Source organism: Thalassophryne amazonica, chromosome 19 (assembly GCF_902500255.1).
Source record: "Thalassophryne amazonica chromosome 19, fThaAma1.1, whole genome shotgun sequence".
NCBI lineage: Eukaryota > Metazoa > Chordata > Actinopteri > Batrachoidiformes > Batrachoididae > Thalassophryne > Thalassophryne amazonica.
In genome coordinates, this window is record NC_047121.1 from 38,965,144 (window position 1) to 38,991,992 (window position 26,849).

The following is a 26,849-nucleotide window of genomic DNA, read 5'->3' on the forward strand; positions in this document are numbered from 1 at the left end:
TGTTGAAGCACAATCCCCGGATCGATTGGCCGTCCGGGGTAGTGGTTCAGTGGAGCGAGACCTGCCATCGGGTGTGTCTAGGTTCCTCGGTTCCTCCCGGCTCCCAGGCTAAGGAGGAGGTCAGAGTCCCGCCCAATCTGGGGACGGTGCCGGTGGAGTACCACGACCTTGTCGACGTGTTCAGCAAGGATCTGGCTCTCACACTTCCCCCCCACCGTCCGTATGATTGTGCCATTGATTTGGTTCCGGGCAGTGAGTACCCGTCCAGTAGACTGTACAACCTCTCACGGCCTGAGCGTGAATCAATGGAGACCTACATCCGGGACTCATTAGCTGCCGGGTTGATCCGGAATTCCACCTCCCCGATGGGCGCAGGTTTCTTTTTTGTGGGTAAAAAAGACGGCGGACTTCGTCCATGCATTGATTATAGGGGGCTGAACGAGATCACGGTTCGCAACCGATACCCATTGCCCCTGTTGGATTCGGTGTTCACGCCCCTGCATGGAGCCCAAATCTTCACCAAGCTCGATCTTAGAAATGCGTATCATCTGGTTCGGATCCGGAAGGGAGACGAGTGGAAAACGGCATTTAACACCCCCTTAGGTCACTTTGAGTACCTGGTCATGCCGTTCGGCCTCACAAATGCCCCCGCGACGTTCCAAGCATTAGTTAATGATGTCTTGCGGGATTTCCTGCACCGGTTCATCTTCGTATATCTAGACGATATACTCATCTTTTCTCCGGATCCTGAAACTCATGTCCGGCATGTACGTCAGGTCCTGCAGCGGTTGTTGGAGAACCGGCTGTTTGTGAAGGGCGAGAAGTGTGAGTTCCACCGCACGTCTTTGTCCTTCCTGGGGTTCATCATCTCCTCCAACTCCGTCGCTCCTGATCTGGCCAAGGTTGCGGCGGTGAGAGACTGGCCCCAACCCACAAGCCGTAGGAAGTTGCAACAGTTCCTAGGCTTCGCTAATTTCTACAGGAGGTTCATTAAGGGCTACAGTCAGGTAGTTAGCCCCCTGACAGCCCTGACCTCACCAAAAGTCCCCTTCACCTGGTCGGATCGGTGCGATGCCGCATTCAAGGAGTTGAAACGGCGCTTCTCGTCTGCACCTGTTCTGGTGCAGCCCGATCCTAGTCGCCAGTTAGTGGTTGAAGTGGACGCCTCGGACTCAGGGATAGGAGCCGTGCTGTCCCAGAGCGGGAAGACCGATAAGGTCCTTCACCCGTGTGCCTATTTTTCCCGCAGGTTGACCCCAGCCGAACGGAACTATGACGTCGGCAATCGAGAGCTCCTTGCGGTGAAAGAGGCTCTTGAGGAGTGGAGACATCTGTTGGAGGGAACGTCTGTGCCATTCACGGTTTTCACTGACCACCGGAACCTGGAGTATATCAGGACCGCCAAGCGGCTGAATCCCAGGCAAGCCCGCTGGTCACTGTTCTTCGGCCGTTTTGACTTCCGGATCACCTACCGTCCCGGGACCAAAAACCAAAGATCGGATGCTTTGTCCCGGGTACATGAAGATGAGGTCAAAACGGAGTCGTCGGATCCCCCGGATCCCATCATCCCGGAGTCCGCTATCGTGGCCGCCCTCACCTGGGACGTGGAGAAGACCGTCCGGGAGGCCCTGACACGAGACCCGGACCCCGGAACCGGACCGAAGAACAAACTCTACGTCCCACCAGAAGCCAGGGCTGCAGTTCTGGACTTCTGTCACGGTTCTAAGCTCTCCTGTCATCCTGGGGTGCGAAGAACTGTGGCAGTCGTCCGGCAGCGCTTCTGGTGGGCGTCCCTGGAGGCTGACGTCCGGGGTTACATCCAGGCCTGTACCACCTGCGCCAGGGGCAAGGCCGACCACCGCAAGACATCGGGATTGCTACAGCCGCTGCCCGTGCCTCATCGCCCCTGGTCTCACATCGGCCTGGATTTTGTCACGGGTCTCCCGCCGTCCCAGGGAAACACCGTCATTCTCACGATAGTGGACCGATTCTCCAAGGCGGCCCACTTCGTGGCCCTCCCGAAGCTACCAACGGCCCAGGAGACAGCGGACCTCCTAGTCCACCACGTCGTCCGTCTGCATGGGATACCATCAGACATCATCTCCGATCGCGGTCCCCAGTTCTCCTCGCATGTTTGGAGGAGCTTTTGCCGGGAACTGGGGGCCACGGTCAGTCTCTCGTCCGGGTATCACCCCCAGACCAACGGACAAGCAGAACGGGCCAACCAGGAGATGGAGCAGACCCTACGCTGTGTGACAGCCGCGCACCCGACGGCCTGGAGTACCCACCTGGCCTGGATCGAGTACGCCCACAACAGTCAAGTGTCGTCAGCCACCGGCCTCTCCCCTTTCGAGGTGTGCTTGGGGTATCAACCCCCGTTGTTTCCGGTGGTTGAGGGGGAGGTCGGTGTGCCCTTGGTCCAGGCCCACCTACGGAAGTGCCGTCGGGTGTGGCGTGCCGCCCGTTCTGCTTTGTTAAAGGCCTGGACGAGGACGAAGAACCATGCAGACCGGCGGCGGGCCCCGGCTCCCACGTATCGTCCTGGGCAGGAAGTGTGGTTGTCCACCAAGGACATTCCCCTTCAAGTGGACTCCCCAAAACTGCAAGAACGATACATCGGCCCTTACAGGATACTCAAGGTCATCAATCCCGCCGCAGTGAGGCTCCAGCTTCCGGCCTCACTGCGGATTCATCCAGTATTCCATGTGTCCAGGATTAAACCCCATCACACCTCACCCCTCTGCACTCCGGGTCCGGCGCCACCTCCTGCCCGGATCATCGACGGAGAGCCGGCTTGGACCGTGCGCCGGCTCCTCGACGTCCGACGGATGGGCCGGGGTTTTCAGTATCTGGTGGACTGGGAGGGGTACGGCCCCGAAGAACGCTCCTGGGTGAAGAAGGGCTTCATCCTGGACCCGGCCCTCCTGGCCGACTTCTACTGTCGCCACCCTGACAAACCCGGTCGTGCGCCAGGAGGCGCCCGTTGAGGGGGGGGTCCTGTTGTGTGGGCCGCTGAAGAGGAGGTACTGCTGGCCCACCACCACCAGAGGGCGCCCTGCCTGGAGTGCGGGCTCCAGGCACCGGAGGGCGCTGCCGCCTTACGGGAGCAGCCAGGATGACAGCTGTCATCCATTACTGGAGACAGCTGATCCCAATTAATACGGAGGTATATCAGCAGGACGGCATCTCCACCTCATTTGCCGAGATATCGCCTAACCAAAGAGGTAACAATCTCTGCCCATACATACAAACTAACCATTGTTGTAATTCTTGTTGAGCATTTGTAGGACAGCTGACTACTGAACACATTCGGATAAGTACTCACCTTCCTACACTCCTGTATCATTGTTAACGAGAGGTGGAGGTGGACTCTCCACCCTCCGTGTTGCTGGGTGCAGCCGCATCCACACCTGACTGTTTTTGTTCCTTGCCAGCAGTACCGGATCCGACGAGCGGAGGCAGTGGCCACCTGGGGATTCGGGACTTGGCGGCTCCAGTATTCCCGGGGTTCGGTGGCAGAGGAAATCGGGGTGGTTCCGGTTCGACTTGGACAGACGTCTCCTATCGTCGAGCCTGCCCACACGACACCGTTGTTATTGGACTTAGTCGCAATATTGTAATCGGCTGTGTTGTTGTGCCTGTTTTCACAACAGTAAAAACAGTGTTATTTGATTCCTCCATTGTCCGTTCATTTGCGCCCCCTGTTGTGGGTCCGTGTTCCTACACTTTCACAACAAATGTGATGTGATTGGCAAAGACTAACACCAGATTTGGATTCAGTGCCCCCAAATCCCAATGCCAAAATCCATTGAAAAAGTCCATGCAAGAAAAATCGTTTTGACCAGTGTTATTTTCAATATCAACAAATCTCTTGATTTATTTATTTTTAATATACCCGATAAAATATTAGGAATATTGGAAAATGTTCATCATGTGTTCTCAAAATTCCTTCTTCTTCTTCTTCTGCTTCTTATAGTGGATATGGTACAGATCCACTTTGGGACAAACATGCCGTTCTTGATGCAACTCCCCCAATCCGATGATCAAGTATAGAATTAAAATATTTGAAAGACTGTGTACACAATTCTGTGTGCAGAATTTGAAGATTTCAAGGGTTTAAAATAAAAATTATGTATTAAACTAATTGCTAGACAGTCATTATTTAGCTTCTCAGATTGCATTACAATGCCTCCATGGTGGGGGGGGTGGGCACCAAACCCCCTCTTCAGCTGAAAGTGGTTCTGCCCCTGTATTGACATATTGCTTTGCATGACATTTGTTCCTCAGTAATGATTAACCATCAAAGGTTTTGACAGTTATTATATGCTGCTCTCACATAATTGCACAGCATGCAGACAAATCACTGATGTGATTAAACTTGGCTAAATAAATAAAATTACACAATGTATAGTTTTCAGTTTGTCCATCTGTCCAAGCTTCTCTGTGTGCTTGCTCCTCGGGAGCCGCCAGCTAAATTTGTCTTAATTTGTATTGATATCTTAATTTTAGTGCCAATTTATATGCAAGATACAAATTTCTACATGCTATAATTGAAAATAGAAAATTTAATGTCTTAAATGATCCAAGCTTCTATTTGCTCCAATGACGTCCCCCCCCCCCCCCCCCCTTTAATATAACCAGACATTCTCATCTTAACCTTTGACCCCAATTAAAACCACCCCTTAGTGCAGGGGTGGGCAGCGAGGGCCGAGACACTGCAGGTTTTCCTTGCAACCAGTCACCTCAGCAGGTGGGTTGCTGATGAGCTTCTCCCCTGAGCATAAACACCTGATTGTCAATGAAATCACTTGCTGAGATGATTGGTAGTAAGGAAAACCTGCAGTGTTCGGCCATTCATGGCACATGATTGCCCACCCCTGCCTTAGTGTATCTCAGTTACAACTAAGCTGGAGAGCAGTCTGGCCTTTAAAGTACTTCAGAACCTCAAGAAGAGTCGACCTGAATCACCTGACCTTTGACCCAGATGTAACCGCTCCTTATCGTCACCTGCAGGAAATACTCCTCTTGTTGTTTCAGCTGTATTTTCACCTGATTTGCCCTTTTTACTTTTTCGGTCCTTCCTCTTTTTAAATCCCTACAATAAACTCTCGGTGGTGACGTGTCTCCTCTTTCCGCCTTTATCCCGCGGACACATGTAGCACTTCCTTTTGTTTCTGCCTCTATCCATCATTAGTCCGCATGCAGCATGTATTTAACTCCAGAGAAATAAAGCGGTGATGTGCAGTTCCAATTTTTGCCAGAGGCTGAAACACAAGCCAAACATTAAACTACTAACTCAAACGGTGAAGTAAGCCGCTCGAACATACCCACAATCTGTTGTACACACACATACACATACACACACACACATACAAACAAACAAAGCTCTGCTGTTTCTGCCCTGCTCAATTAATCTGGCTCAGTCATGATTCCACTGAACTGTCATCATTACACAAATAAAGAAAAAGCTTTGAGCTGTTTGCATTAAGTGGCCCGTGTCTCAAACTGTCAGTTTGCCTGCAGCTCTGACTTTGCACAAGTTTAGTCTTTCTGTTTGCACAGGTTTATTCTACTGTAGTCAGCGACTAAATTCGCCGTCATTTCAAAGAAAACACTAAAGGCAGCCTTGTAAAGCCTCATTAGGCTTAATAACCTTTAGTGAGCACAGAGCAAACACTGTGTGTGCACAGGTATGTGCGTGTGTCTGAGGCACATGCGCAGGTGTGTATTTATGGCTGCGTGCATGTACATGTGGGTGAGTGTGTGCACTGTGCATGTCCGTCCCCTGAGAGCTAGCTCAGAGCCACAGTGCATCTAATTCAGCAGGGTCTTTGGATTAAAATGTAATTTCATTCAACTTGGAAATTGTTTTCTTTTTTTTTTAGCTGTGCTAATCTTCATTTTACTGAACAGAATGATGTATGTCATAAAAAAGAGCATACAGGGCAGATAGATTGCACAAGGCAACACTGTTCCGCACCTCAATAATAACAGTAATTCCCAAATTATAAACTGTGAAATGCAAGAATAATACACCATGTAGGTATATTTGAGCATATAGTTTTGTCATTATTTTTAATTGCAGCGATAATAACAAGCAGCGGAGCTAAGCTTTGGAAATGAAAGTTTAATGGTTTGGCAAAAAGGCCCCAATGCAGATAACCACAGTGACTGAAGGTAAAAGCAGGTTTATCAGCCTGCAGGCAAAATATTGGTGTTTAAGCAGTAAGAAAAAAAAGGACACAGGACAGCAACAAAGGTATGTAACAGGAAGGCAAAAGCACTGGCAAAAGGCACTGGAACTATAATGCTAGAGAGCAGGATGAACATATCTGGCAGCGAGGGAATGTTTTAACAGTGGTTACAAAAACGAGTAAAAAAAATTAAACGGAGAAGTGCAGTGACCCATTAACACAGAAGTCTAGAAACAAGAACTTAAGGGCCCGTTCACACTACTATGACTGATACTGACCAACGTAGCAAATTATCAAAAATCTCTGTAAAATACTGGAGAAGGCTCACTCCAGGGGTCCAAATTTCCTGTCTTCAACACAGGTTGATGTAGCTTAGCGGAGGATGATGTTGTATTGGCAGAGCTCAACATTTGGCAACAGTCCACCGATTTACTCTACAACATTTTTGCCGCCCTTTTGTAAAAACTCTAGGGGTGATAGTTGACCCAATGTTCAGATTTGATAAGCACATCAGCTCTGTCATCAGGGCCAGCTTCTTTCAGCTGAGGACTCTTTCCAAAATTAAATCTTATTTTACTCAAGTTGATTTTGAAAGAGCTATCCATGCATTCATAACGTCACATCTGGATTATTGTAATGCTCTTTACGTTAGGCTGGATGAGCACTCCCGATAGCACCTGCAGAGTGTACAAAATGTTGCAGCCCGCCTTTTGACTAAAACAAAGAAGCATGAGCACATCACCCCTGTGCTATGCACCTTACACTGGCTCCCTGTTGGCTTTCGTGTTAAACATACAGTTTTGCTGATTGTTTTTAAGTGCCTGCACTGTGTAGGCCCAATGTATCTGAGTGAGCTCTTGCAGCTGTACACTCCACATAGGGCTCTGAGGTCAGCTGACCAGCTTCTCCTGGCTGTTCCTAAAGCCAGGCTTAAACCCAGAGGTGACAGAGCCTTTTCTGTGGCAGCGCCACGACTCTGGAACAATCTTCCACTGTCTGTCAGGTCCTCAGAGTCTGTGGGACAGTTTAAGTCCAGACTGAAAACTCATCTCTTTTCCCTGGCTTTCAACACTGGTGAAGTGGTATATGCTTTGCTCTGCTATTTTGCTCTGTATTTTTAAATTTGTTATTCTTTGCCTTTGTTAATATTTTACAGTTATTGTATTGCTATTATTGTGAAGCACTTTGGTCAGCTGCAGCTGTGTTTAAATGTGCTATATAAATAAACTTGAATTGAGGTGATGGTCTAGTGGTTAATGTGTTGGGCTTGAGACCAGAAGATAAATGTTCTTCCATTCATGCAATAGAATATTTTCATTCAGTGAAAGTGTGAATGTACCTTTGAACTCAGCTGATGCCTCATTAAATGGTATGTTGCAGCTTTGAACTCAAACAAATATTCTTACCACTGAACTCATAAACATATATTATTTGTATGTTATGCATTGTATAGTACGAGGTCTGTGATTAAAAAAAGCGGTCCTTTTTATTTTTTTCAAAAAATAAATGGATTTGATTCATATGTTTTTACGTCAGACAAGCTTGAACCCTCGTGCGCATGCGTGAGTTTTGTCATGCCTGTCGGTGACGTCATTCGCCTGTGGGCAGGCTTTGAGTGAGGTGTAGACTCCCCCTCCTGTCGGAATCTCTTTGTCTGAGAAGCTGCAGGGAGACGGCGCGCGTTGCTTTATCAAATTTTTTCAGGAGCGGTGAGGGATATCCATGTGGACACTATTCGAGAAATTCAACTGGTTTTCGGTGTAAAGTTTAACAGCTGATGAGAGATTGTGGAGTTTCTTTCGCTTTAAGGACAGCCCACAAAGCGGATCGGCGTGGCGCGGTCGGAGGTGGTGTCCGTCTGGCTGTTTCGAGCTGAAAACATCCTAATTTAAAGCACTGTTCACCCAGGACATCGTCAGACAACAGAGAAGTTTCAGAAGAAGCCAGCATCAGGAGTTTACCCGGACATTCCTCTGTTAAAGGAGATTTTGTAATGAAAGAACGTGCGGACGAATTTGCCGAGTCGGATCCGTGACGACGTGGCAAATCCGTCTGCGCCGCGACATGAAAAACACCTCCGTGTTGAAAACCATTTGTAAAATTCAGGCGGCTTTTGATGGCTTTCAACAAGTGAGTATCTGAGAAATTGTTTAACAGTTTGGGCATGTTCCAACTTGTCCGTTAAGGTTTCCAATGGAGGTGTTTTTCCTGTGGCGACCCCCCGCGGTCGGGTCCAGCCCGACATGCGAGTCTGCACGCATGTTCTTTCATTACAAAATCTCCTTTAACAGTGGAATGTCTGGATAAACACCTGATCCCGAATTCTTCTGAAAGTTCTCTGTTATCTCACGACGTCTTGGGTCCACAGAGCCTGAAATTAGGAAGTTTTCAGCTTGAAACAGCGAGACACCGCCGCCTCGGAGCGCAGATCGCCGTCAGGTGCCGTGGGCCGTCCTTACGGCGACAGTAAAACTCCAAAATCTCTCATCAGCCGTTAAAATTTTCACCGAAAACCAGCTGAATTTATCGAATGGTGTCCACTCAGTTGTGCCTTACAGGTTTTGAAAAAATTTTTATCAAACAAAGCAGCAGTCTCTGAGCCATTCCTAAACAATGAAAAAATCGACGAGAGGGTGGGCCACTCCTCAAAGCCTGCCCACAGGCGAATGACGTAACCGACAGGCGTGAAAAAACTCTTGCATGCCCACGAGGGTTCAAGCATGTCTGATGTAATCACACGTGATTCAAATCCATATGGTTTTTGAAAAAAATTATAAGGTCTGTTACTTTTCTCACAGACCTCGTATGTACATACTATATTTTGGTCAAAGGTCAAGGGCAAGCAAACATATTGATTAGGAAATAGTTTGCCATAATTTTGTACAAAAGAAGTGATTAGAATGTCATAAAAACAACTCAGCCCAGAGGAGGAAAACATTTTTGATATATATCTCTTTCACAATATCAAATTATATCTCTATGTGTGTGCAGAGCACAGGCCCTCCAATGCCTTTCATTTTTGTATTGCTTTTAATTATGGTACAATTGTTAAAACACTTGGAGTTGTATTATTTTATACTGAAAAGTCCTATATGAAATTATTATTAGTAGTAGTATTAATAACTTCTCTGATTTGATCAATTTCTGTACAGAAATGGTTTGTCTTTTGCAAAGACAAACACACCTGCTCCTAATCCATCATCAATCCCACAACCACTATCGAACCTGCAGGTGGCAGACATGTCTATGGGACATAACACAAGGAAAACTAAGTAGCTTTTTACGTGGATCTTCATTTGAATGAGTTTATCCTCTTTATATACCATTTTATTTCAATGAGTTACAAGATGATGGCACTTGTTGAGTTATTGTGTTAACAAACCAGAGATGAAGGAGTCATTCAGTCAGTCTGTCCATCTAACTCACTGCATTTTACAGAGTGCATATCTAGGCTTTCCAAAGGGTAGGAACATATAAATTTCAACTCTAAATATTGTATTCATGCAGTTTCTCACAGGAATTTCAACTGTAAAGAGCAAACTTTTACTGATTTATTTTTAAAAGTCTAAAATTTCAAGGAGTAAAAATAACAGGAGGAAAGCAAATATGCTTTCAGCCATTTGAAAAATGCAACACACAGGGAGGAAAACAAGAGGGCAGGTAAAACGTGCACTGTGAAATATGAGTAAAATGCTTTTATTTTTTCCACTGCAGGTAATATTTAACATTTAATGTGGAAATAATGGAAGTGAGTGAAAAATCAAAGAGCAACAAAAAATACACAGATTAGACACTGTGAAATCCAACCGTGTACGTAATGCTTTGCAGTGGAATTTGAACGTATATATCAGTAGTATTAAGTGTAAGAGTGAGAGTGGAGTGGCAGATAGCAGGCTGCAGGAAGACACTTATTACCACTGTGAAGAATGACAATAATGAATTCATAACATCACGCCCCTCTCATCTAATCACATTCAGGAATCAGCACAAACCATTTCCTCCGGCTCACCACGATAACACACTTCCGGAGTAGACATCATGATCTGCAAAAATTATTTCTGTGATATTATCTGTGAATTTTGAATTGTTTGGCGAGGCTGCGCTGCTAAAAGGACCGAGATTTTGCAGGAGTCTGTTTTCAGTTAAATCCGCTGGCAAATGGGCAACAAAATACTTTGATTTGATAATGACTGTCGACCATAGCGACAGCATGTGCTACCAGAATACCAATTCTAAAACCAATTCACTTTCATTTTTTAGGTTAATTAAGGTTATTTTCCATTCCTCTACTTAAACGTTAAATATCCTAAATTTCATCTCTTACCCTCATTCCGCGAAAGGCAACTGATGAACAAATCAGCACCACAAATAGCCATTATGGCTGTGATGGGAATAACAAGCCTGTTTCCTTTTTCTTTCCCCTCGGCCTCTTCGTCCTTTCTCCTTTCCTCCTCCCGTCCTTTCTTCCATAGATCAACAGGAGAGATTTACAGCTGAGGGTCACACTGTACTTCTAATTAGCTTAAGTAGATTGGGAGGAATAAGCACTTCCTTTGCTGAGGCGCATCGTGACATCCTAAAGTACCGACTGACTAAGCAGAGACAGAAGAATGTAGATGGATAACAGTCTTCCAAAGCTGACTTTCTGTCCCTTTGCCTGTCTCTTTTTCTGTTTTCTGCTCACTGGTGCAGAAAGTTTCCCATTTTTCATCATAATAACTCATGATTCTGACAGTCCTTCGACGGCACCTTTAGAGTCACCACAAGAAAGAAAGGTTTAAGGGTCAGCTGAAAGGATCGTGTGCCAGATGAATGAAATTTTGTGTTTATTCAAACTCTTTTGTTAACCAGTTGCATTGGGGTTTTTTTTTATCATGCAGAATTATATTTTCTTTAAGATATTTTAACAGTTGTTGCTGGTGAGTATATACCAAAATGGGGGAGGGGGAGCACACAAGGCAGTGTGTTGTCATCTTGTATCTGCAGGACAAGCATTTAAAGCTCAAGGACTTTCATGTCAGTGTGGTTGCTGCATCATACATGATGTCCCTCCAGCTTTATCAACAACCAAAAGACAGATGACTTTAAGAGGAGTAGAAAGACTTTTGTCAATGACCCAGTAGAGCTCGCAACTACCACCACTGAACAAAACACTGACGATATCCAGCACATGGTGATGGAACATAGGCTAGAAGTACAATGGGTAATGTTTAAATCTTTCAAGAGGGAGATGAGAACTTTTCATGTCAAAGGTTTCTGCTTTGTGGGTGCCACTTCTTCTGAACCCTTATCAAAGGTTCATGAGTTTTGTCATGTTAAGAAAGAAACCAAAGCTTTTCAAAGAAGATCTAACTATCCCAGAATGTTTTTTAAGGGTATTATCTTACTGGGCTGCAATAGCTTGCGAATAGCATTTGCGAAACATTCACTGGGTGGCACCATTCCCTCACATGAGTCCCGTGGTGTCACTGAATTTTAAATAGTTCAAAGTTGGTGAGGCGACAGTGGTTCTTGTTAAATACTCAGAGCCATCGCATGAATTGCAAAACCCTTTGAATGAAGTCCCTGCATAACATAATGTGCAAAAATCTTGAGAGAACTTTGTGAGGGGTTGACAATGGATAAAACTATATTGTAAGTGATTGGAGACAGAAATGAGGATCTGATATTCCTTGTGGGAGTCACACATGAGCTGCCCTGGTACCATGTCAAAATGATGAAGATGATTGGAGAGCGATTGTGCTTCTAGAAGTAGCCAAGGAAGCCCAGCAGCTGTAGCTCAATTGCTGACACATGTGCATGCATGTTCATTGGCTGGACACCTCTCCATGGTAGCTGGGATGATCTATTTTTTCTCTTCTAAGTCAGAACCTCAATGGGAAAAAGTTTCACGCTGGTGGCTGTTAGCAATTTGCATGCATGGCCAGCCCGGACACACAAAGGTGGGCTTCAGCACAGCCTTGGATGAATACTGTCCATTCCCAAGAACCAAGAAGGACATTTGTCCATAGGAGGATGTCATGTGTCATCTGTGCGTGATGGTGCCTACCAGGAGCTCTTATCTGCTGGACATTACATAATTCATCCTACAGCTGGCCACTGAGCATCATCCATTCATGACATGCCAGCCAGGACCTCTTTTATGGCATGGACCATTGGACATTACATATTTCATCCTGTGGGAAATCATTCTACAAGTGGGTGAGTGACCTGTTCACAGTTTTCTTCCTTTTTATTTTTTTCCCTCAGTGGAGCCACAGTAGGCTTTGTTATTATTATTCATTATTATTTATTGTTTATTTATTATGATTTTATTATGAATTTTATTTTATTATTATATACAAGGCAGTTTCTTAGTGGGTACAGTTGGGGAATTTCCACAGCATCTATTCACATAAGAGCAAGATAATCCCAGGGCTGTTGCAATAATAAATGAGCACTGAACAGTATGCCCCTTCTCCAAATTGTGCAATATTCCTCCCTGTGCAATAAATGCTCTTCAGCTGTGAATAACTGTGCAATCAAAATTTTACACACACACACACATACACACACACACACACACACACACACACACACACACACACACACACACACACACACACACACACACACACACACACACACACACACACACACACACACACACACACACACACACACACACAGGCATATAAATATATATTAATTACATTTTTTATACTGGTTCTATTTATTTACTTTATCATTTTAACCTTTGTACATAGCCTATGGATCTTTTTCACTGAATGGCACTGCTTACAGTTTCGTTATACTTTTTGTATAATGACAATACAAATTCTGAATCTGATAATACCAGCTGAGTGTTTTTTGTGCAAACATGTCATAATTTCAGGTGCCAGTGGCATTAGACATCCATACGAGTGCAGCACGGCAGTCGAGCAGCACTCACGCGATATGTATGTGGGCATCTTCCCTGTGAGTCTGTTCAAAATACGGCTGACTTTCGGGTGACTTCCTAACGTGTCATTTGTACCATTTCAATTAGGTTTCAGCTGTGTCATTCGCATGTTTAGTTGCTAATTTCAGTTTAAGTTATTCAGTTCAATTCAAATGATTTCATTTATATAGCGCCAAATCACAACAAGTTGCCTCAAGGTGCTTCACACAAGTAAGGTCTAACCTTACCAACCCCCAGAACAAGCACACAGGTGACAGTGGTAAGGAAAAACTCTCTCTGAGGAAGAAACCTCAAACAGGCCAGATTCAAAGGGGTGACCCTTTGCTTGGGCCATGCTACAGACACAAATTACAAAACACTTCACAAAGTGAATATACAGAAGATGTTGCCGGTGCGCAGGACAGGAGGGTTTCAGAAAACAGACACCACACCCATCTCTGGACGGAGCCACATCTCCAGTTCCTCTTCAAATAGCATCTGGCCAGTGAGATACTGGCCTAACTGAGGCTGAGTGCTGGTTCCATCACTTGGAGCCAGACACAGATGATCCATGCAGTGTAAACTCACATGCACCCCTCCATGAGCCAGGGTGCTTTGATTTGTAGGGATGGTGATGGTCTCAACACCACACCAAGTCATGGCATGAAGCTATCAAGACGGACTACTTTTAAAGGTTCCTTTTCATTAGTTTTCTTAATTGGAACAATCCCCCAGCTCACAAGTCAGTGACTCCTATGACTATGTGTGACTGTGTTTAACTGACTGTCCCATGGCCTCCTGATTTGGCACCATCTAATTTCCACCTGTTTGCCAGTATGCAAAACAACAAAGTCACATGGTGATATAGTTTATGAGATGGCTCGGAGAAGTGGGATTTTTAGGCTTTCCATGAAACTGAGGATGTTTCACAGAAAAGTAAACCCATTTCAATGGTCAACTGTCAAACTAGAATAGACTAAGTTTGGTCCACTGAGAATGAAAATTATCTTTCACATTTTTGAGTGACTCCAGTTTTTAAGATAGACTACTGGGTGTACTGCCTTAAAAATCATGGAGGATAAGTGAAGGGATTTTAATTTTAATCAGAAGTGGCTAAATGCATCTTTGACAGAATCTAGGAATACACCTTGGGTCAATAGATTCAATGTTGCAGCATTGACTTACAATAAGAGAACAGGTCAAATATTATACAAACAGTTAGATCAACCCAAAAAGACCATTTCAGTTAAATTTAATCAGCTTATAAAGCACCAAATCACAACAAAAGCTGCCTCAAGGCACCTCACACAGAACAGTTCAATATAAAATTTAAAATAAATAAGTAAAAATTTAAAAATTAAAATACATAATTAAAAACACAACCAAAAGAATAAAACAGATAAAAAAAATAAATAAAAGCTATTCATAAGAAATAGAATAAAAATATGTCTTGACTTAAAAATGTCCACGGACTCTGACTGCCTCACGGTCGCAGGAAGACCGTTCCACAGAGTGGGTGCATAATAAGAAAAAGCTCTTTGACCCGCCGGTCCGGTAGGGAAATCCGGGCCGGCACGTAGGGAAACCCGGGCTGGCACGTAGGACCTATGTTTATGATTTTTATCATAAAAACTCCATTACAATACAACTGTGTAGACATTGCTGTTTGTCTGCAGCTGTCTCTGTCTGTGCAGGGTCACCACAGTGGGCCCAGTAGAGGTATGCATCAGAATTTGGCACACGTTTTACACAAGATGCCCCGCTTTATGCAACTCTAGTTCCAACTGGGAATGGGAAAGAGAAAAAAAACATACCCCTGGTCTTCCTAAGTGGTTTGCTATCCAAGTGCAAACCAGGACCCACTCTGCTTAGCCTACAAGATCTGACAGGCTCAAGTGAACACAGAGCAGACTGCCTGTACAATTATGGAGATATAAAATGTAAATAACTTAAATATCTTGGAAACAGTAGCCATTCCCCTATTTTTATTGTCATATTTGAATTCAACATGCCAAAATCCATAATAAATAGTGCATTATATTTCTGAAGCAGACTACTTATAAAAATTTGTATACCAGCATTTTCAAATCCTACTCACGCTGTCTGTCTGTGTCCTTGGAAAAGACACTTCATTTGCAGATGTAAATGGGCACCAGCCTTGGCTGGGGGAAGTAACCTGCATCACACTGGCGTCCCATCCAGGCGGAGTCATCCACTCCCATTTGCTTCACACTACGGAATTCAGAGGTAAGCGCCGGCTATATAGGACTTATTTTGTATTTTTGTTGACATGAAAATGTAAATTGCTGTAAACATTATCAGTCTGCAAAGACTAATTTGCATAACTCTAATTACATTTTAAATACACTTTATTACACTTGGACTTTTGACTTCCAAAAAGTTGGCTTCAGGCTATAATCATTCAGATTGAATTTACTTGACATTTAGGAGGAACCAGCCCCGTCCCCCAACCCCCGTGCGCGCAAATGTCTCTCTTTCAGTTTTCTGTGGTCATGATGTTTGTGTATATCTCTGTAATATCCAGGATGGATGTGCTCATTAGTGAAATACTGGCTGAGTTCCTAACACCCCACGGAAAATGTCCGCAATTAAAAAAAAAAAAAAACTCAGAGGGAGGGAGAACCAACTAATTTCAAAGCTTAACCCCCCCAGAATTTTGGATCACTCTGTGACGGATTCGTTAATGTACTTGGCAGATGCATTTGTTTTGTTTTATACATTTTCCATCCCCGCATTCACTGGACCACTTTGTCCCCGATGCAAAATTGCAAATAGGATTTTTAATTACAAATATGCTCTGTGATTTTATTTTATTTTTTTAATAAACAGGGAAACATGAAAACTCTCTGTTTCTGTGGGTTAAAAATGTGTTTTTTTCACTTTGTGTGAAACACCCTGTCCCATGCTCACCAAACCTCCTGTTATTACTCATAATATTTTTCAAGCTGCCAGAGGTAAAGATGTACTCGCACTCTAGCCGTGAGACAAGCATTAGTTATACAAGCAAGAAAATGACAAATTCCCAGAGGTGGAATGAAATATTCCCACCAAATATCTCCTTATGTGTGCGAACGTGCTTGTATTTAAAGTAGAAGTTTTGCTCTGAACTGTTATTGCTGTTATTTTTCTGCACTGACCTTTGCAGAGCTCACTCCTTGGGCAAACAACGTACACTCGGTGTTTGTGGATGCTGTTGTTGTCGTTGGTGATGATGAAGAGTTTTTGGCCCATGCCCTTATTTTAATCTATCACTACCAGTTGTTTGCCTTGGAATAAATACTGTACATTTTCCTGCTGCTAGGAGCATAAAACACATCAACACTGACACTGGCTGAAATGGATTTCATGAATTTACTACAAAGCTGGACTGCATTTGTGTTGCACTGACTCAGAAATAAGCAAAGCGTGCATTTTGTTTACACAAAAATATTCCTTAAAATTAGGTGATTCCACCCCACCATGGAAGTGCCTTGGGTCGTGGATGGCAACCACCCTGCCAGGGAACTGGTCCATCCCCACCTCTTGAATGTAGGCATCTATTTGCCATTGCCAGGGGAAATGTGAGTACCCCCTGGCTTTTTCCAGCTGCTTAGGGTCCTCAACACTGAGGCACCTGCATGCTGGATCATGCCCAAAGAAACATCCCACACAGCCAAAGTGTCATAGCTGATTTTCTCTCATATTTTAAGCAATATGCCTCATTTTAGGTTCCAGACCATCTGACTTTTCAGTTTGATCCAACGCAAAACAGCAGGTGTGGATGTTGGCTTGAACCATGGTCCGACCACAACAGGTGGTTTCAACCCAGATCAAACTAAAGAATGATTTGATTTGTTTCTCATGAGAAAACATTTTGGAATAGGTTTGGATTTTGGACAAATTGCATGAAATTGCTGAGGCAGGTTCTTGCCACTCATTAAACAATAGAAGAAAAGAAATGGACAGTAATTTTAATTACTGTACCTGAAAGCTGCTTCAGAGTTTTGGTGTGTTTCACAGTATTCTGTTCAAACAGGAAGCTCTGGCTGCTAAAATTTCTTAACGTTTTGTGAGGTTAGGCTATAGCTTAATTCCTCTCTGTAATATTACACAGTTTGTTCAAGTCAATCAGTTAACCTGATTAAAACCAAATGACTCTCTGCACTTAAATTGTCCATTGCTTGCTGCCAGTCTTTTCTCCTCAGTAAAGATAAAATATTTTTGCCCTCATTGCTGAGGCACATAAGTTGAAAATGTCTAACTTTTGTTGGTAAGTGCCATCATGTATTATGTTTTTTTTGTTTTCATGTGTGTACTTTCAACAAATGGAATCTATTCAGTCATTTCTCTCCATTCAAACAGAACTATCAGCCAAACTGGCAAGAAGCCAATGTTAGATATCTCAGATACGCATACATCAACAAACCAGTCAATGTCAAGTATAGGGAGATGCAGCCTGCATAGTAAGTATGCCACGAAAAGATCTTCAGTGCAAACACATTGCAGTGTGAAATTAAACTAGCCTAACCAAACATATCCAAGCATGAATCTTGGTACGGATTTTGTTCTGGGCTTTCAGGTATGAAAAGTTCTTAGTCTCCATTGGTAATTGTTTGTTTGACGCAAAGTCATTTCAGCTGTACCCAAGGATCCTCCAAAGAAATCTTGTACCAATGACATCCAGTTTTTACCTTTGATCAGTAGGTAGTGTCCAAGTCTCACAACTAAGCAGTAAGTCAGGTCTTGGACTTTTGCTCTCATGCAAAGGTATTGGGTTCACCAAACACCTCTGTCCACCTACCTCATGACTCCATAAGCTCTTCCCTGGCAGCTCTCCATCTCAAAGGCCAAGGACCCAGAGACACAAATGGCACAGCTGATAAACTAGGGCCCCATATTTTCCAGAATATAAATCGTCCCTGCATGGACTCTCATCAATTATTGGAGTTCTGTATTGTAAACCTTTTGGTAAAATGGCCTAAGCAGTGTGTTACCCCTCTGAGTCTGGTCTGCTTGAGGTTTCTTCATCAATATCATCAGAGGGAGTTTTTCCTTACCACTGTCGCTTGTGTGCTTGCTCTAGGGGTTGGTAAGGTTAGATCTTACTTGTGTGAAGCTCCTCGAGGCAGCTTTGTTTTGATTTGTCACTATATAAACTAAAATAAATTGAATTGAATCCCTTAAAATGCCTGTTAAAGAGGAAAAACCTATATATGGTGCTCTGGAATATAAATCATACCTTTTTTTCAGTTTTATCAGCTCTTTACTTTATGATTTTTTGCATTGTTGTAGCATACTTTAAATTGTTGGCAATTATTCTTTAAATGTGGGAGGTTGTTATTGTGTTTACTGCTTTGATTCCTGAGAAAGTCCTATATAAATAATTACAGTTATCATTCTTATTATTAGGACTGAAAGTGTGTCTTTTCAGTGTATAAGTTGCAGGATCTCCCAAACTAAAACAAAAATAATGACTTATACTCCGGAAAATATGGTAAAAATGCTTAAACTGGAGAAAGAGAGTGAGTTTTGTTGCTCTTTTGTTCTGTAGAGTTCTGCAGAGCTAAAAAAACATCCCTTCAACCCTTCCTGCATTCTGCCTTCTGCCTCCTTCTCCTTATCTACTGGCATTGACATCAAGTGGTGCAACTCCTCATTCATGCAAGCTTTACTGAAATCGAATAAGGAATCCATTGTTGACAATGAGATGCGACAGGACAAAGATTTCAGGCGGTCCTCCTCTCTCCCTCGGGTTTCCTATAAAGCTGAACCTGAATATTTAAAGTCTTTATACACTCGTGTAAGAAATCTGCGTGTGGTTTCTTGAGCCTGTGTCAGAGAGATGCAGTTGGCTGCTCGGTTGAACAGCGGCAGATATGACTGTAGTTGGACTGACTGACTGGCGAGCAGCTCCGACTGCTGCTGGGAATACTAACATGACACACACGCTTATTGGCAGCCTATAATCATGCACGCTGTTCTACTCACACATCATCATACGCGCACAAACTGCAGCCACCAAAACCGCTCTGCAGCTTTAATTTATCAGTGCCTCCACTGACAGACTGAGAAAAGCAACAAGAACACAGACTCCAGGGTCAGTCAGTCATGGGGGTCGTATTGTGCACCTTCTCAGTGTGCGAATGGCAGGTCAACGGGTGTCTTATAAACAGATTTTTTTCATTAGTAACCTTGAAATCAAACATTCTTAACAAGGCTGCCAATTTTTATAGAGCACAATTTCCAATGTAATGCAGATTTTTTTTTTTTTTGCAAGTGATGAAAGCATTAGTTATTAATAATAAACTAGCGTGTTACCTATGGGGATCCACTGGCTCTAGATTAGGTAGTGTTTATAAAATAGGTAGCTGACATTTTGCAAAGGTGGAAATAAATTAAACAAAGCTTGTATAATGAGTTGGAATGACTTGTGAGTCCAGAATGTTTTTAGAACCTTACACCTCAACAATTTTTAGAAGGGGAACTCAACCCTTTTATTTCCTCTTAATTATGTAATTTTTAATGTTAATTTACTGTCTTAATGTATTTATAAATTGTTTAGGTGCTTTTTATCATATACACCAGGGGTGGCCAAGTTCGGTCCTTGAGAGCCACCTTCCTGACACTCTTAGTTGTCTCCCTGCTCCAACACACCTGAATCCAATGAAAGACTCGTTAGCAGACCTTTAATGAGTCTTTCATTGGATTCAGGTGTGTTGGAGCAGGGAGACAACTAAGTGTGTCATTTGATTTTTAAATGACCACAATGAAAATAAGTATTTTCACTTTCTTGTGCCATCCATGTATTTTTAACATATTTACGATTATATTATGTACTTGCATTGAACATACTAAATAAAATCACTCACCACACTCACGCCCCCTGCTGGAATGTGTAGATAGCAACATCCATTGTTCAGTGTTGTTACCTAATAATAGCTTCTCCAAAAATATTTGTCCTATCAATGTTCCATTTTGGCAACATTCATCCTTGACTCACAATACATAAGCATACCAAACAGTAAATGTCAGCTCTCCCTGGTTTTTTCGTGATCGAAGTCGCACATGTGCACGCACGCACGCACACACACACACACACACACACACACACACACACACACACACACACACACACACACACACACACACACACACACACACAGAGGCCAATTGGCTGTTACAAATAGCTGTACAAACACAAATATTTAACACTGCCACTGTCTGCATTGTCTCTGTTCAGGTCTTACCATTTCCTATCAGGGAACATTACACCCAGTATTTGCGTGTTTTTGCCACAGTTTCAAAACACCCATCTCCACTGTTTTAAGGCACTCGTATGCATGTAAACTGACATTGACAATCCCACTTATCAGATGTGACTGCAGTTTTGTTTCTTTTTCTCAGTTGGTCTCATAACTGCATACATCAGCTCATGCTGGAATCGCATATTGGCAGTAAACTGCAGACTGCAAACCAAATGTATTGTTTCTAGTTAGAGGACGATGGAAAATTACCCCACCACTGGCTGTGAGCTTGCCAGCCACACATTGTGATTGCACTTGCTGTCAAAAATTAAAAAATGTTCAACTTTTAATGCCTGCTGCAGCATCGATGAAAAACTGGATGTTTTATCTTTAAAAATGAGAGAAGATGGGCAGTACAAGATGTACTGTTTCAGTGCAGTCACCCCAGTTTTAATCAGGTAAGTGTGAATAATTTGTGTGATGTTACAGAGAGAAATTAAGCTACAGCTTCACAAAAAGTTCACTTTTAAAGCAGCTGTTAGAGCCAGAGCTTCCTGTTTTAAGGTAGTGCTGTCCAAAAATGCTCTCTGTTGTATCTTCAATTAAGCAAATTGTCTGTGACCGCAAATGACCACATCTGACGATATCATGCACCTGCTGCTGTAGACGACAGTATTTTTGCTGTAACTAGCAGTGACAGGCACAGCTAACTGAAAAGTTAGCTTCAATAACCATTCAACACTAACTGAAAAGTTAACTTTTATAACACTAAACTGATGAACCAAAAAAAAAAAAAAAAAAAATAGCAGAAGTTACTACTAACGACTTAAAGCTAACTTTTAGTATTGACTCTGTACACTGCCGGCTAATGGTAAGCCAGTTTCGAGGGGCTGCTGGGTAAATTTGAAGGCGATCATGAACACAAAACGAACACACGAAAAATAAATAAATAAAAAATAAAACCCCAAACACTGTCATCATATTTATCAAAAGCATTAAAGTGCTAGAAGTCACAGTTTGTCTCTACATTATAGATTTATAAACCATTAACGGAGCTACGGCTCAACCGTATTACGTTCACAAAGACAAAACAAATGCACAAAAAATACATAAATAAAAAGACTGACTTTTGTGCTGTTTACATAATGTTTTTGTCCACCATGTAACTTCATGTGTAGCGCTTGTGTGCTTTGACCTGTGAACTGGAAGTGTTAGCTAGCTCTCTGTGTTCATAAACAGGAATGAACATGCATGATTTTGGGGTTTACAAATGTTTTTAACCATTACATTTACTCACTTTACCAGAAGAAAAAAAAAAAGTTAGCTGACTGAAAGTTAGCAGAACAACATTTTGGATTTCAAAGTTCAATGGTTTTCAAAGTTATCCGAAAAGCTAATCTGGGAATGAAAACATTAGCTTCGCCAATTAGCGGTTAGCGGATTAGCGGAGCTGTGCCCACCACTGTCGGTATGGAATGGAATGGAATGAGAGTTATTATCATTTTCATTACAAATGCAACAACGAGATTACGTTTACACTCCAATTACCTCAGAATACAGCAATTAATCCACAGTTATTACTTGTTTACCGTAATAATGGCACACATCAAAATTAAAGACAACACATATACATTTGACATTGTTTATGTGCTATAAACTTGAAGCAGTCCGTCATCCGTATTGAGGCAAACGTGAGTCGCGCCGCCATATGACAGCTTTTCTGCTGTCGGCATCTCAATATTTAATCAGTCAGATTATTACCACTGCTCATTTCCAGATCTGTAAAATTTGCTTGAAATGAAACACCTGCTGCTTGCCACGCCCCCTCCTCCAACAGTGGGCGTGTCTCTCACTGCTGGAGGACAAACAAACCCTAGAATATGACCTTGAAAGCAACTGAAACAAGATTCTCCAATACGAACTTGTTAAATTTACATCACTGCAGCTTTAAACTTCCTTAAATTAGACTTAAAAGCATGAGAATTCCTACATTCATAAACATGGAATTATGAGATTTTGTGGATGTCGTTTAAATGCAAAAAGTAGATAAAATAACATTAACACAGACACACACAGAAAGCAAAAAAATAACTTCAGAATTCAGCCCAACAGCTGCCAGATATCAAAGTTGCATGTTGGAGGGCCCTGCAGGTTCACCAGCATAGCTCGGATCAGCCTGAACCACAAACTCTGCAGTGCAAGAAGGTGTTCAGGGAAATCTGAAGAAGATCCATTTCACACCTTCTTATTATCATTATCAGTATTACTCTGCTAAGTCTATTAAATCAGGTTTTTTTTCCTTGTGTGCGCACTTTTGCTCCAGCTCTCACACACGCATACACACACACTTTTACGCATACACACCTTTGCCACAGGCTAATGGATCATTCAAAGCCTCATCAGTCAGTGCCAAATCTCTAATAAACCTCATAATGGAAATATTTTTGGGCCACGGATTGGTGCTCATCGAGCTGCGAGAGGCAAAAAAAGAAATCAAAAGAAAGAAATGTGAGCGAATCAGTCACTGTTACACGCTTTGCTGTGCCACAGGTCCATGTGCGCACGCACACACACACATACCTTGGTCAGCAGGGGTTCTGTGTCCTCCAGGATGGAGATGAAGGGGATTTCCACGAAGGAGGAGAGGAACTCCACCTGGATCAGCTCCTCTCTCGAGCGAGGGAAGGCGAGCACGGCGGACACCCCCCTGACCACCAGGTCCTGACAGGCGCTACGGGACAACGACTCCGGGTCTCCTCCTGCAGGGGTACGAGCCACCATCTCCAGGCTCAAATTGTAGGGGAGCAGAGGAGGCGTCTGGGAGGTCGTGGTGGAGTCTCCCCCTGCGCTCTGGTGCCGGAGGCTGGCCAGGGCGCGGTTGAGCGCATTTTGTATCCGTGCCGGCTGACGGGTCGGCAGGAGCGCACCGAGGCGCACGGTGTGTCCGATCCGGGCGAGGAGGATGTGGCACGGCTGCGGGTGAGGGAAGCACGGCTCGGGGGAGGAGAACACCCTCAGCAGGAGCAGCAGCAGCAGGAGCGGTCTGAGGGAGAGGAAGAGAAGATGAGCTCTCCCGGGGGCGAAGCAGTAGGTCCAGAGTCCAGAGAGAGACACCATGCTGCAGCTCCGACGCGCGACAGAGGAGGAGGAGGAGGAGGAGGAGGAGGAGGAGGAGAAGAAGGAGGAGGACTGGGCTCCACTCGGCGGGAGATGGCATAGCTCCCTTTCTTTCTTTCTCCCCGCTTCTCTTGCTTTTCTCGGAGTTGATATTCCCCCTTTTTTCACGTCCCTGTGCGTCGATGCGCGCCTGTCAGCGGTGATCCGTCTGTGCGCGCACCTCCTCAAAGTTTTGATGTGAACAAGGGATGGAGGGGGAAGAGACGCGCGGCTGTGGAGGAGCAGCGCGCACACCTCTCCTCTCTGCCAGTCTGTGCGCCTGAGGAAGGAAAGCGCACCAGCTGTGAAGTCGGCGCGCGTGCGTGTGCGTAATAATGTAACCTCTCACAAAGCCGCGCGCAGCCTCTTGTTGAATTTTAATGACGACTCGTCCGGTAACATTTCCGTCCTCCTCCGCCGGATCCGGCAAGAATTTGCCCTTAATGTTTTCTTCCAGTCACAGATGGTCCACTCGTGATATTTTATGAGTGTAAATTTTATGATAAAAAAAACTCCAGTCTTCGAAATTAGCTTTGCCCCCCTCTGAACAAGTTTTATGGCTGGAGAAACTATCTAAGCTTTCTAAATTATGCTTACAGTTTAAGAATTATATGTGCTTAAGTGTCATAAAGGCGGCTTTAAAGGGGTCACATTCTGCGCCTTTTCAGCAACATCATAAATACTAAAGATTTTTTTAGATGCATCACCTCTTCAACTTTGAACATAAATATTCAAAATTCGCATGTCACAGCAGTTCGTGGTGGCGTTAAGAAAAGTACATTAACCTATGGGTTCATAAGTGGGGGCATGAAAATGGGCGCTTTTCGTAAGGGGCACAAATTCATTTCGTGATGGAGGCACGAAATGTGGGGTGTTTGGGGGATATGTGGGGTTAGGGTTAGGGGAGGGTAGAGACTTACGCCATATGGTTAGAGTTCGGAGAAGGGGAAGATTACAAATAGCACAATTTAAAAATCGTGTCACGAAAATTAAGCACTTTTTGTGATGGGGGCATGAAATAAAATGTGAGACTGGGCTGGTATTTCCACGAGGAGTCACATTTTTACCCCCAAACCACTTTTTGTTGCATGCCACATACAGTCAGCTCCATAAGTATTTGGACAGTGGTGTTTGTGGAGGTTCTCACTCATCCATGTTCAGGTTGATTGATTGAGTTTATTTTATAAAATCAATATAAACACAGAAAGGTGAGTATATCAATGATACATGGATGACACAATACAGCATAAATGCTTATTTCCATTGTGGGCCTTGTGAGGCTATCAGTTGACAACACTGAGGAGCTCAACTGAACATGTACAGATTGCAAGACACTAGAATCTCATCAGTTAATGTAAGTAGCAAGAAATGTCTAATTATATACGAGGTCTGTTAGAAAAGTATCCAACCTTTTTATTTTTTTCAAAAACCATATGGATTTGAAACACGTGTGATTGCATCAGCCAAGCTTGAACCTTCGTGCGCATGCGTGAGTTTTTCCACGCCTGTCGGTTGCATCATTCACCTGTGAGCAGGCTTTGTGTGAGCAGTGGTCCACCTCTCGTCGGATTTTTATTGCGAATAAATGTCTGAACGATTTGGAGCTTTGCTGGATCAAATTTTTCCAGAAACTGTGAGAGACCTCCAGGTGGACACCATTCGGAAAATTCAGATGGCTTTCAGGGATGACTTTATGGGGATTACACAGATTAAGGAGTGCTCCAGCCAGTTTAAAGACCGCCCACAGTGGCTGAGGGCGCAGCGCACTCCGAGCACCGATCGACAGGCTGACACCCCACTAAAACTGTTATGTGGGCCGCCAGAAGAGGAGGTACTGCTGGCCCACCACCAGAGGTGCGGACTTCAGGCACGAGAGGGCGCCGCCGCCACGGACACAGCCGGGGGTGACAGCTGTCACTCATTATCTCATGACAGCTGTCACCCATCTACACTTCATCATTCCACTCCATAAAAACCGGACGTCATCTCCACCTCGTTGCCGAGATATCATCTACCTGTGAAGGTAATATCCTCAGCCAGAATCTAATTGTGTCTTAGTCTGAATTCATTTTACAGCTGCTTTCCTGTGGAGTGCCTTATCAGTGAGGTTGGCGTAATCAGCGACGGCTTCGCTTCACACCCCAACCAGATAAGTGTTTAAGACAGGAGCTGCACGAGTGTGTGTGAGAGGTGGAGGTGGATTCTCCACCTTTGTTGTTACTGGGTGTGCACGCACCCACATCTTATTGTTTTTGCTCCTCGCCAGCAGTACCAGATTCGACATTCGGAGACGGTGGCCACCTGGGGACTCGGGACTTGGCGGCTCCAGTATTCTCCAGGTTCGGTGGCAGAGGAAATCGTGTGGTTCCGGTTCTTCTCAGGACAGACGTCTTCTTTCCTCGAGCCTTCCCACACGTCACCTTTGTGGATTGACTGTTTTCACAAATTCTGTAATCCGCTGTGTTTTGGTTGTGCTCTTTCACAACAGTAAAGTGTTCATATTCGACTCTTTCATTGTCCATTCATTTACGCCCCCTGTTGTGGGTCCGTGTCACTACACTTTCCCATCAGAAACAACCAGATCATTTCCAACGTGAAGGCTTTGGTGATCCGGGACGTCGTCTGATTTCCACAAAAATGGCAGAAGACATGGACATCAAGATTTTTTCGGCACATTCCACTGTTACAGGAGTTTATTTCATGGAAAGAGAAGCGGAGGGATGCGCCACCGTGCCGCTCATGGCGTGGGACAAAAGCGCCTCCGTGTTGGTCTCACAGGACGGCTTTCAGATGGCTTTCAGACGGCTTTCAGACGGCTTTCGGTGGCTTTTCAGTCATGTGACTATCCGAGAAATTGTGCATGAGCTGGACATGCCAGAACATGTCCTGTGAGGCTTCATCACGGCGTTGCTTTGCGCCATGCGGCTCCACAGTGATGCGCGGAATTCCTCCACACGTCTGTCTCAATGTGCCGAAAAAGTGCAGATGTCCACGTCTTCCGCAATTCCTGTGGAAGTCAGATGACATCCCGGATAAAACACAGCATCCAGTGTGGAAATGAACGGCACATTTCACTGTTACAGGAGTTTTTGTCATGGAAAGAGGAGCGGAGGAATTCCGTGCATCGCGGTGGAGCCGCATGGCGCAAAGCAACGCCGTGATGAAGCCTCATAGGACATGTTCTGGCATGTCCAGCTCATTCACAATTTCTCGGATAGTCACATGACTGAAAAGCCACCGAAAGCCATCTGAATATTACGAATGGTTTCCAACACGGAGGTGTTGTTTGTCCCGTGCCATGAGCGGCTGCATCGTGACGCGCAAATCCGTCTGCAC

General features: G+C 44.2%; 1 protein-coding gene across 1 annotated transcript in view; it reads right to left on the minus strand.

Annotated features, from left to right (window-relative positions):
• grin3ba (glutamate receptor, ionotropic, N-methyl-D-aspartate 3Ba) overlaps positions 1-23,624 on the minus strand; it is a 270,268-nt gene extending 246,644 nt beyond the window's left edge. The window contains exon 1 of the mRNA XM_034195295.1: positions 22,938-23,624. Within this exon, the coding sequence (XP_034051186.1) occupies positions 22,938-23,474 (537 nt within the window). The 5' untranslated portion in view covers positions 23,475-23,624. The remainder of the gene's footprint in view (positions 1-22,937) is intronic.
• Positions 23,625-26,849: the final 3,225 nt, after the last annotated feature.